The 12,819-nt window shown below is 39.4% G+C and overlaps 1 protein-coding gene across 1 annotated transcript in view; it reads right to left on the bottom strand.

The window, feature by feature from the left end:
• LOC123968777 (thrombospondin type-1 domain-containing protein 7A) overlaps positions 1-12,819 on the bottom strand; it is a 218,003-nt gene that overhangs the window by 2,907 nt on the left and 202,277 nt on the right. Inside the window, exons 26-31 of the mRNA XM_046045711.1 lie at positions 11,551-11,724; positions 6,320-6,412; positions 5,117-5,199; positions 3,863-4,076; positions 1,571-1,658; positions 1,088-1,381 (exon numbers count right to left, since the gene is read on the bottom strand). Of these exons, the coding sequence (XP_045901667.1) occupies positions 1,240-1,381; positions 1,571-1,658; positions 3,863-4,076; positions 5,117-5,199; positions 6,320-6,412; positions 11,551-11,724 (794 nt within the window). The 3' untranslated portion in view covers positions 1,088-1,239. The remainder of the gene's footprint in view (positions 1-1,087; positions 1,382-1,570; positions 1,659-3,862; positions 4,077-5,116; positions 5,200-6,319; positions 6,413-11,550; positions 11,725-12,819) is intronic.

Genomic DNA, 12,819 nt, shown 5'->3' with positions numbered 1-12,819 from the left:
GTTTTATCCCTACACAAAGCATGCAGTAAGAATTTCAGCCAAATTAAATGCAGTCTGAAATTATGATTTTAATGTTTGATCAAAGAATGAAACAATAAGTAAACAAACAATCTGACCGAGCATTCAATGCCAGCAATTGGTACTTTTTAGTTTTTGATTCTCAATTCAACAGATACATTTCATTCATAGTAGTGGAAAGTAAATAAGTGTATTAACTCAAGTAATGTTGTTGTACTTGAGTATTTCTATTTTCTGCAACCTTACACTAAAACAAAATGATCAATTTATCAACTACCCAAACAGTATACCATTAAATTGCTCCACCTTGACCAGCTACAACATGAAAATGTTGCTTACTTGTTAAGGCATATTAATGTGATAACAATAAAATAATAAGTTCCTAATAACACACTGTATATAGAGTAGTTTTGCTATACTGTCAAAACTTTGAATGCAGGACCTTTGCTTGTAATGAGAGTTTTTTTTCTTTGTATATTTCTGGTTTTACTTAAAGGAAGTTCTACATTTTGGGAAACACGCTTTCTTGATTTCTTGCTGAGAGTTAGATGAGAACATTGATTATTACCACTCTCATGTCTAACGATTAGCTTATCATAAAGACTTGTTGTATTTTTGGACTTTGGATTTTGGAAAACATATTTGCCTAAACTATTCCTAAGATCTCGGTACTTCCTCGACCACTGTTACACACCTGTAAATGTACTACAGAAAGTAATTATTATTCCTACCTGGTTTACCTCCTATGATAATTTATCTGCGTGGGCTGACTTCTACAACAGTGATACTTGTGTGGGTTGTTTTAAGCATAAATCAAAGACTTCTGGTGTGAACACATTAATCAGATATGGGTCACTTTTGAAAATAGGTATAAACAGGAGGTACAAAAATATAGATTAATTCAAAATCAGATTTGGGGGGAAAAAACTAAACTAATGATCAAGTCCTGTGGTATGGTACGTAGCCTCAAAGACCTGTTATCTAAACAGGGGTACAATCAACAGATAAACTCTAAAAGATCTACGACGACTAAAAGGAAGAAAAAGATTCCTGGATGGTTTGTCCTCACCTGCACCAGCACCTTCACTCAGCTAAGTCAGGCAGGAAATGTGACAACCTTTGAGAGAGGTCACAGGGGAAAGGTCAAGGACTGCAGGTACTTATACTGGTGTGTTGGGTGTGGGGTGGGAGGGGGGACAGGTTGAACTCTCCACATCCTCATTAGCTGCTGCTTTGAGCCAGCTCTTGGCAATCGGGACAGGTGTAAATCATCTCATGTGCATTTTGGCCCATCCAGACCGCCGTCCCATTGGCTTGAGACTCTTGGGCTTTAAGAGAGCGATGCACCTTGGCACAGTAGCTGCTGCTCTCACAAGAGGGTGGCATGGAGGAAGCAAAAAGGAAATAAACAAAAAAGGTGATGTGAGGGCAGCCGGACGACAGTGGAGGAGGGGTGCTTTAACTCAAAGCGGGTGGGGGGGTAAAAAAATGAGGGTTTGATTTCATGAATGAGGATGATAATAAATAGGGGGAAATAAACTCATCAACTCACCAAGCTAGGTATATCATAGACACTATGAATATGAGGAGCACAAAGGCTCCAGCTGCTACACCATACACCCACATCTTCAGCTTCCCATCTGTGGAGGAGGAGGCTCGTCAGTTTGTCGCTCTGTTTACACTTCAACACGCCACCAGCAGCCATTAAAAGCTGCAACAAGTCATTCTGTGAAAGCTTCAGAAAACGTTTAAGACATTGCTGCAACTGCTACTTCTTTTCTTTTTTGGTAACACTGTATGATAACAGAGCCCACAATTTACAGTGTACTTTCAGTGTATGAGGTACTGATAAAATACTTTTATTTAGGTAAAATACCTACTCCTACTGGTACTTACATGTAGGTACAATTGAAGAAAAAAAAAAAGACTATGGGGAGTAACAACCGGGCATTTTAGAGAAAAAGAGAAATATTTATTTTTTGAAATATTGGTATCAATGGTGGGACGTACTTTGTACTTCGATTATTTCGATGTTATGTTACTTTATATTTATACTCCACTACAAGTATTTTGACAGTTTTTAGTTACTTTGCATAATCAGATTATTAATCAAAAAATATCAATCAATAAATAAATACATTTTTTATGGATTAAGCCACCTGTCAGTACAAAAAGTTGAAATGAGCTCCACCTTTACCAGCTGCAACATTAGTGATGCTACACATGAATAATTATAACCCAACAATAAAAATTGAAATGAGCCACCCTGCATGACGAGCAAGTTTACCTTTGTACTTTTACTTCTAGCAGAGTTTTCTAAGCTGCAAAGTGCAACCACATTTATTTTTATTGTCCAATACTATGAGGAACAGCACGTTAAACCGGTTGGCTAAATCACATAAGGTAAGTTATACCATAATGACTTTATAGTTTCCACAGAATATCAGTGTTATTTACAATTTCTTTACCAAAACTTCAGTTTGTACCCCATCAGTACCCAGTATTAACAAAAATACTGGGAGTACAATTCATTCCTCCTTTCCTTACCAGAGGAATTATTATATCTATTCCTGATTCACACAGTGAAATTTCACTGTAAATTGGCTTGTATTATATGTCTTACCTTTTTCTTTCTCAAAAGACAAAAACATGTTTCATATTTTACTGTAATTAAGTATAATAGCACAAAGTGTGCTTCAAAAACAAGCAAACATTTGGAAGATAAACGATACAAGGGTTACTGTATGTGATGGTGTGTGAATGTGGAAGTGGCTGCTCCTGACAGACGCTAACTCAATCTGTTCTGCACTCTTCCATCCTAAATGTTTCTGTTGCTGTCATGCACCATCAGTCGCAACGCTCTGTGCAGATGCAGTTCTCAAATGTTAATGTACAGTTCAGATGAGGTTGCAAGGTTCATACAAGTATCAGAGCAGACTGGGACAGACTGAAAACATGTCCGCTGCATCTTTATTTCTAATTGGTCACGTTTTATGTCATGCACAGCTGCAAGTACAAATATGCTAAACCTAATGCTAATTGGACCCTGTGAACACTAAATCTGCCAAACAAAAACTGAAAGAAAAGTACATTCTGCTGTTGTCATGTGAAAACCTCTCAGCTTTAACCTCAAGGATTACATGGTGCTCTGCAGGTTGAACAATTTGGGTAAACGCTGGGCTTTCTAAAACATTTTCCCTTTAGATAAACTTTAAAAAAAAAAACACAGTGGGCAATAAGGAAGGCTGTTTTTCTTATCCAGTAGTGCAAGTGGAAATGTTTTAAGTTCCTGTCTTAAAACTTTCACATAAATAAACAGCCCTCAACAGGCAATGATTGCAAGTGGGAGCTTTGGAAATGATGTGTGATGATTTACTGACCTTTATCTTGGCAGGATGACTATTTGTCCATAAGTAATTGCACATTTGCCGTAAACATAGGTTATATTAAAAGTCATAGTTGGCTGGATGTATTTTATTTCTACTTTTTGTTGTTGTAAAAGATTAGTTATCCTGTCAAGTTTACATTTGCCAAAATAAAAACTCACTACATTTGCATCCTTCTGACTTCCTCCACATTTCTGACTTAGACTCAGGACTTTATGTGGTGGTTTTTATAATTATAACTTGACAACTGGAACACAGGAGCTTCTGAAGAGTACATTAAAGCAGGGTTAATTCCCAAAAGACATGACAGTTAAAAGATTAAAGGGTTTCACTTGACGGCAACAAAACACTTTACAACTGGATCTGTGTCTTGTATTTTTTATATTTTAATTTCTGTGAGCACTGTGAAGAGAAGCTGTGGATCTGAACTAATCGCAAAGTGCGCCATGTGGTCTGACCTGGTCCGTAGGGCTGGAGGTACCAGGTCCGCCCAGTGCGTCCGGGCTGGATGGTGGTGGGCAAGGTGGGGTTAATGGCACGACTGGTCTTCACATCTCCTTTCTTATCCCCTGCTGTGGGGATCTCCAGGATCGGGATGGGGGCGCATAGGTCCAGCTGCCCAGTGGGCGACAGCACCTCCGTGAATCCCTCCTCGCACATGCAAATACCAGCCTGCAGGGGGCAGTGCATAATCATGTTTGGTTGGAGCCGCAGGTACAGATGGAAGTGAATAGGGAGGGTTTGGAAGAGGCCCTGGATGTTGTTATGGTAGGGTAGCAGGCCTGTTACTTTGGTTTAACCCCTGTGCGTCCTCAGCAGCCGTGTGTGCTGCCTCTATCTCATTCACTCAATCTAGATAAAAGCATCAGCCTCCAGAAAAAGCAAAACCATTTCAGAGCATGTTTGTAAGCTATATTCATTACACAGAGAGCTGTTATTTAGCTTACCCACACTGATATAAATGGGGTGGACAAAATATTAGAAACGCCTGTCAGCAGCAAATACTACAGCCTCAAAAGTGACCATGAAGTTGGATCACCTCTCTAAAACTGTTTTATCAAAAACTAAACATTAGAACCCTCATGAAAGTTGGATTTAAAGCAGGCCTGTTGTATTAGACTGCATTAGTTTTAGCTAGATGTACCTAATAAACTGAGTGTAGATTTATCATGCTGGGGATTGAACCAGTGACCTCAGAAGTCCTAAGCCCGCTGCTCATCAGACCATTCTGACCTGCTTATTCTGCAGTTATTAAGCCTGTTGACTCTACCAACCTATACATCTGATAACCAGTTTTTATTGCTTGGTCCAAATTGTTTTTTTGTTTAAATATACAAGCTATAAAAATGGATAAGCTCTGAGATTTACCAGCTGCTGTATCTGGTGGATATAAACTTATTTTCCTGATTTTGATGCAGCACAATTGAGTGACATTACAGAAAAATGGGTTTTACATCTTCATGTTGACATCATTTAATTCCCTGTTGCATTCAAATTCAATTCTGGCAGCAGTATGTCACAGGTAGTAGAGAGACTTTCATTCACCCAGAGCACCTGGGCTTTCAGGTTTTACGTCTTTTTATTGTTTTTATTCAGTTTACCCTGTTTTTATTGTGCATCTTTGTCTGTAAACCAAATTTTTCTCTATAAGATTTTCGTTTCATTCTTTTGATTTACAGTTGGAATTGGTTATATAAGAAAGAGCTGTTCACCTCACTGCAGAAAGACTTTGGCATGAGACAGGGCGAGTCACAGGAACTGTTGTCCACTGGGGGGTTCATAGGAGGACAACCTCCTGTGGGTGGAAAGAAAACAGAATCAAACATGATGTTTTTAAAGGAATACAATGAACATCATGGGTGTCCTGGTAGATGCACTACTCCCTGTTGCTGAGTACTAGTGTTACTACCTCAACTAAGAAACATTTTCATATTTAAAAAGTTATTCTCATTTTCATAAAAAATATTTCACTGACTTTTTTTCTATAACTCAATATATCTGATGTGGCCAGTTTTCTTTTGAAACTATTTTAGGTGAGCAACCACATCTTCATGTGATGTGCATGGATGAATATCTGTACCGACATCGTCCACCCCCTTCACTCGTTACAGAAATAAGTCCCTAGATATTTACAACAGTGTGTTATATTTGTTACATATTTTGTATAAATTATATCCTTCTATGTAAAACTGCCACTCAATGACTTACTGTTGCGCTTTAGAGCTGCTGCCACCTCTCAGTTTCTCACTTTCACTACTTACCCTTCAAATAGTGTGGGGGCAGTATTTCCCAAACATTTTAACCCTGTAAAAGACTTGCAACTTCACGTCACTAGTTGTATAACTACAGAACGTATCCAAAAGAGATATTGGTTTTGTTGAAGCTATTAGTGTAATAATTGGTTATTTGGTAAACATGAAATTAATCTGAAACCATTTTCAGTAATTTTTAAGACAAAATGCCAAAAAACCTTGTGGTCTCAAGTCTGAATATTTATATATCGTCATCTCAAACGCAATATCTTGGATTTTTGTATTGTTGCTCAGACAAAAGAAGCAATTTGAATATGTGAATGTGCGCTTTAGAAAGTTTTGATGATGAGCATGTTTCAATATTTATGGATCAAACCAATTTATTGAGAAATAATCAACAGATTCATTCAATACTGAAAATAATCATTACTGACACCCAAAAAAGTAAAATCACCCAGTAATTTACAAGAAAAAAAAAAGACAAACATCAGGGTAAAGTCTATTTGAAACTGGCAGAAATGCGTTTTGACCCTTGTTGGGGTCCCAAACTCAGGTTGCTAACCACTGATGGAAAATGTGTGTGGGGGGTTTTTTGTTCTCATCATATGAGCTGATCTGGGGCAAAGTCTACCAAAATGTAATGTACACCCAAGAGTTTCTTACCGGTGACATTGAGTCCATCAGAGCGCTGACACCAGATTAAAGGGCGGGTGGAGTTTAAGCTGCTGAACCACTTGTACTCGTAACATTCGCCCCCTGAGAGCAAAATAAAAAACAATCACCATCTATAAAGACTGTACAGTGGGAGTCTGCAGCAAAGAGCATTAATCATAAGAGCAACGGACTAATAAAGCAGCTGCTAAGTTATAGTTGTATAATAGGCTGCTGTCATATAATATCGCTATCAGTGTGTCTTCATAGAGGGGTCCAGTTCAATGTTTTAATCTTCAGTAAGAGCTTTTGCTTAATGACTTTCTATCAATGCTATTATGACTTTATCAATATCTCCATCAGTGCAGTAAATTACCATATTTCCCACCAGAGTCCTGTGTGACCAATCATCAGTCCAGACCATTCGGCTTGCGTAAATGAACAATTTAACCTTGAACAAAGGAAAGATCTATTCTCTACAGGTCTGGGTACAGTATCACTGCTCCAGTTGATGGCACAGCTCTATCTGCAGCTTTCAAGGGACGATTTGTCTGCGGCTGAGACAACTTTACCCTTTATGTTCTTCACTTTTCTCATTTCTTCCCTTTTTTTTCTTGGTGTGTTACAGTTAAGGCCATTTTTCAAATGTGTCAAGTTATCAGTGAATCGCTCACTTCAGCCAGCACTTCCCACCATCTTTTACGAGCAGACTGGAGTTTTACTACTTTAGAAACATTTCTCAGAGGAAGATCTGCTCTGGAAGCAGAAATAATGTCAGTAGTTGTTGTATGAGCCAAAATACTGGGAACCATATTCATCCATAGCGTTATCCTGATGAAGTAATTTATTCTCTTTCATTGTGGAAGACCGAATGCAGGAAACCTCCCAGGCCAGGCAGTTCCCATTAATCAGGCAAACAGAAACAAGCCTTGAATCTCACAGGTGCTACAAGTTAGTTTGGATCTGAACTAATCTTTTAAACACCAAAGTCACACAAATAACCTGGCAGCGGTAACATTAAAATGACTGTTTTTGTCAATGGAGTTTGGTGGCTTTGAAGAGAGCAATATAACGGCTATTTCTGGTTAAACACAGGATCTTACTCTTTAAACAACAATCCAAATGCATTCAGTTCTGTTGTTACTGCCTGTGTCCTGAGCCCTTTTGGGTGGACAGAGAAAGATTGTAGATAGGGGCTGTTGTTGAGGGCACCTGTGAGGTTAAAGGCGTATTTCTGTTTGCTTGTTAAACGGGAACTGCTTGGCCTGGGAGGTTTCTTGCATTTGGTCTTCCACTATGAAAGAGAATAAAAAGAGAATACATTTCTTAATTAGGAGTACTGGACATGGTTTTCCAGTATTTTGGCTCGTATATGCATTTACCAGTCTGTTTATAATCTGTTCATTGCTCAAAATTGCTGACACTGGACACATTCTTGCTGACTCACGCAGTGTCACAGTGTCACACTTCACACCGAATACACAAGATGGCGCCAATGTGGTAATGACGTCAGATTTCTTTCCATATATTCAGATGGATAAAACCCTTAGTTTTTAACCGTGTGAAGTGCGACACACTCACCGACCCCGCTACTTCATTATTCAATTTTACACGTAACAATGCGATTAATCGCGATTAATCACAAGAAAATCATGCGATTAATCGCAATTAAAAATTTTAATCGTTGCCCAGGGATGGGTACTGAAACCCGGTATTAAACAAGCCCCAAGGATAAAGATTATAGTGTTCATTAACACACTGCAGTCTCTGCCCTGCCCTCTGTGTCGACAGACACACACACACACACACACACACACACACACACACACACACACACACACACACACACACACACACACAGTAGCCAGCAGAGCAGAGTGGCTGCGGTGGAGACAGTGAAGTGAAGATAACTCCAAGGTTACTCGCGTCGAGGACAAGAACACTCATGACTGTAGGTGTAATAAAATAGAAAGATATCCCTTATATCGTGCAGGCCTAATATATAGCTAATAGCCTTATGTTTCATTTCATTGAACTGATTAGTAGAATAAATGGCATCATGTTATAGGCTAACTTTACATGGTGTGTAACTAGAGATAACGTTCAATCATTAACAACATCTAAGGCATCTCCACAAAAATAATTTTTAACTATTAACTATTTAATACCTCCGTTCCTAGCCTCCCTTTCTCCGTCAGCGCTCTCCCTCTTCCCCTTCCTCCACTCTCTCTTCCTCCTCCTCCTTCACTGGTCTTGGCTGGGCCACTCCTCCCCCCTGTGCTTTGAGTGATGCTGTGAAACCAGGTCAGGCTAGGGAAGACTGCTGTGGGGCTGTGTACAGTAGCCAGAGAGGGAGGAGAGGAAGAGTGGGAGGCCAGAGAGGCTTCTCTACAGACTGAGCCGATGGCTACTGCATATGTTGAGCTTTGGTAGTGGTGATTTAAAAGCCTGCACTTCACCTAATGGGTGATAAACACGCCTGGGGAGCTGCAGATATCACAACAGTAAATATGTGTTGGGGTTTCCACCGTTTGGAGATCTGACTCAAGAAAACCCATCTGGGAGAGCGCCAATTGACCGAGTGTACAGGCAGAAAAACAAAGGGATAATAGTACTTAGTATTTTAGTTTTTTTCACACTTGTTGATTCAACCCCCTGTTATAATATATACACAGCCCAATCCCTTCTCCACAAACTCAAGATCTCCTCTCCATGGGGTTCCAATTTCCTTTGACGGTCCAACATTCAAGTTCTGATGGATAGCGGTTAAAATATCCTGCAGTTATGACCCTGAATGTTGGTGTGCTTCTGTGTTAGCCCTTTGATGCACTGACAAGCTCTCAATCGTGTTTCCCTTCCCTTTTTTCTTTCACACATAGTTCTATAATTCTTTTATGACTTGCATCTGTTTATTCCAGAGGTGTGGGCTCAAGTCACATGACTTGGATTCGAGACAGACTCAAGTCATAAAAATGATGACTTTAGAGTCGACTTGGCAAAATCAAAGACTTGCAATTCGACTATGAATTTAACACCAATGACTTGCGACTTCACTTGGCCTTTTGACTCGAGCTGAATTGACACTCCCCATGCCCATATATAAATTATGCTATAAAAAAAACTGTGCAGCGCATCAACATAGCACTGTGCTATTAATTAAAATTTAATCTCAATTACAACTTTGGCTCCCACCCAGGGTGCGAACTACGGGGACCATGGGGAGCTTAGCTCCCCTTAATAAGACATGAACTCTCTAAAATATTGACAGTATGCTTTTTTGCCATTAATTTCTACACCCGTCTGGCTTCCTCCAGCCAGAGAGAACAATGACTGACCGACCGAAATGCGCCCGGCCGCTCAGTGATCTCCTGTCCCTGCTCCTGTACGCTCAGTGCCCCAGTCACTCTTCGATGCCTACAATGGGTAGTATAGTACAACCGGTGCGTTGTGAGCAGTTTGTGATCGTTTCCTCTGTCTGGATGAACTTTACGTCTAATCCATGCACAACAGCAGAGGGTTTTCTGCGGCGCCACACAACTTTCTAAATTCCTCCTCCTCACGGAGAAAAGAAAGGTCAGGTAGAAACAGTGTAGAGAGACTGCCGCAACTGTTGCATGAAGTCTAACTGTGGCAAAATGGCTACATATAGTAATAATAATAATAATAACAATAACAACAACAACAATAATAATAATGACAAACAATGCTTGATATTTTCACATTCAGCCACAGCTATGGTATAGTTCACACACTGCTTCCACTAATTATAAAAACAAGTTAACTGAGATAAACGATAATAGCGCCGGGTGCCGTTTTTACAATGACACTCTTAATTTTTTATAAATCCAGCACATCCCTTTCCTTTACAGCTGAGGCTCTTGTTCCTCCCTAAAAAACAAAACTCCCTCTCAGCAGCTGTGATGTTTAATTCAGCTCGAGCCAACATCATTTTGGGTTTTAACTATAACTTCCTATTCAACATTAATAGCTTAAGCCTATGGCATTTTACACTATAGGATAAAGGATAAGTGGGTATAGTTAATGGATGAATGGATATTATTTATTCTAAAGCAGGTGTGTTCAGTGTTGCTTAACCTGATCGGTGCTTGTAAAATATCCACTGTGGCTGCGTCTTCTAACGTCATAGCGATTTATAGTTTTCTCACCACTGGTTTAAGTCACTGCATCTCCCGACAAAACAACACGGCTGTATTTCAGCATTCTGTAATGTAACTTCGTCAACTTGAGCAAATCACCTGTCACCTGCTCTGCTCTACTCCATATACACACACACACACACACACACACACACACACACACACACACACACACACACACAGAGTCCCCACAGTGGCTCATCTGTCACCCAACGCAGTCAACTTGGGGGAAACACTGTGCAGCTGTTGTCCTCTTGCACTCTAGATGCTGTTTAAAGTTAATAATGTTGGATTATTATTTCTTATTTCATGGGCATGGGATTTTGGATTAATGCATGTATAGTAGTTTTAAGGGTTTTTTTATAGTACTATTATTATAGTAGTAAAAAGAAAGTAGGCCTGTTACATTTCAAAAATTCAGTAGATTAATGTTTCCTAAGTCAGTGAGTAATCCTGTTAAATATGATCTCGACATTTAATTTAATTCATGAAATTATAGAACATTTGTTGTGTGAAACCGCGCTTCTGCCTTCTTTCTGTACAGGCTAATGCTTCATTCAATAAATTATTTTATTTTTAATTTGAAATTGTTTTAAATTTGGTGAAGAGCTCATTATGACTTGTTTAGGACAAGAAACTCAAAGTTTAGGACTTGGACTTGATTTGGGACGTGTTGGTCTTGACTTGAGACCTGACTCGGACTTGCCCGTCATGATCAGTCTGGACTTGGGATTTGAGACTTACTTGTGACTTGTAAAATGATGACTTGGTCCCACCTCTGGTTTATTCCATGTTTAAATCTATTTATGTCAATGTTGTTTATGTCTTTGTCTAGCACCTAATCCCCATAACAAAAATGTGTAAAACACTACTTGGCTATAAAGCTCTTTATGTTTCAGTTTCTGCGTTCCACTCAAGCAGAGACTGACATCAGGGTAAAGTAAATGGATAAATGAATCAAAGTTCAGGCCTGCTGCTTTGCTGCTAGCTAATTTGCACAAACTGACAGAGGGAGTTTGCTTTGTTTGTGTCAAACTTTCTGGCTGTGAGACAGTCGAAGGCGGCACTTATTAGAAGTAGTCTCACCTGTGCAGGGCTGGGACTCCCAAGACTGGTCAGGACAGAGCTGCAGGTTTTCAGGCTCCTGGGCCAACACAGCTCGTGAGCGAACCTGTACCGAACCAAAGTCCACACCGGCCCCCTTGACACAGATGCTCACACATGGGCTCCAGTCTGACCACTCCATCAGGTAGCATTCACCTGCAGGGGCGAAGAGACAAGATACATCATTTGGACTATAAAGTTTCAACTTTTAAACTGGATGTGGTTATTATGAAAGCAATTCATTGTTTCAGACACTTTAGAAGGAAAAATAAGTTCCAGAAGGGGATTTTTCTTGCTTTTCTCTGTTTTCATTGTAAACTGAATATCTTTGGGTTTTGGACAGTTGGTTGGACAAAACAGATATTTGAAGATGTCCAGGAAGTTGTGATGGGCATTTTTTTACTATTACTTACAATAATAATTGTATAGACTAATCATAAACGAACTGTTACCTCCCTATTTAACAGCGCTCCCAATATGGAGAAGTTAAGTTACTGTACTCGCATTTAGTTTTTAATAAACCATTTTATAGCTGTGACAAACAACAAAAAAATAATTATATTCAGATCAATAACATCATTATATATATATATATATATATAAAAGAAAAAACCTGCAGCCTAAACTGATGAGAATTTATGAGCCGTATCACAAATCTTTTAATTTCCTGTTAGCCAGGGTGCAGCCTCAGATCCTCAGACAGAGTTTAGGCAGAGTTTAAGACTAAAAGGTGACCATCATTTTGCCTGTGCTTTTGAAAGACCTGCCTAAGGAGCTATGGCTGAAAAAATCAGTATTATCTCTATTAATTTACATCTCATTCTGAACCTTGTTGTTTTTGGTAATTTTCATGCCTTTAATTTGAAGAATAATTTAAGCAAAAATATCTGCATTGCAGTCTTAGTGTGGGTGTCCTGATGGAAATCAGATCTTTAACTTTGGCAGAACTAAGGCAATGTTTTACCTATTTATCCATGGATGATAAGAGTTTACTCTGGGTGAGAAGTTAAGGAATGCGGCAGAAATACAGAATATGTATTTACATATCCTATCTTGATGGTTGAGATGCTTTGAAGACTTTCGGGAGGAGGAAGGTGTAAGTTTGAGTTGCAGGGCGAGTTGGTTTTGATCACAGCTGATAACTGCAGCTCATCAAGCAGCAGGGGAAATAGACATAGGTCAAGGGTGGCAGTGCATGAAAGTGTGTGTGTGTGTGTGTATTAGTGCATGTGCATGTGTGGATGCAACCTG

The sequence above is a fragment of the Micropterus dolomieu genome, linkage group LG03 (assembly GCF_021292245.1).
Source record: "Micropterus dolomieu isolate WLL.071019.BEF.003 ecotype Adirondacks linkage group LG03, ASM2129224v1, whole genome shotgun sequence".
In the NCBI taxonomy this organism is placed as follows: domain Eukaryota; kingdom Metazoa; phylum Chordata; class Actinopteri; order Centrarchiformes; family Centrarchidae; genus Micropterus; species Micropterus dolomieu.
This window is presented reverse-complemented; position numbering and strand designations above follow the sequence as displayed.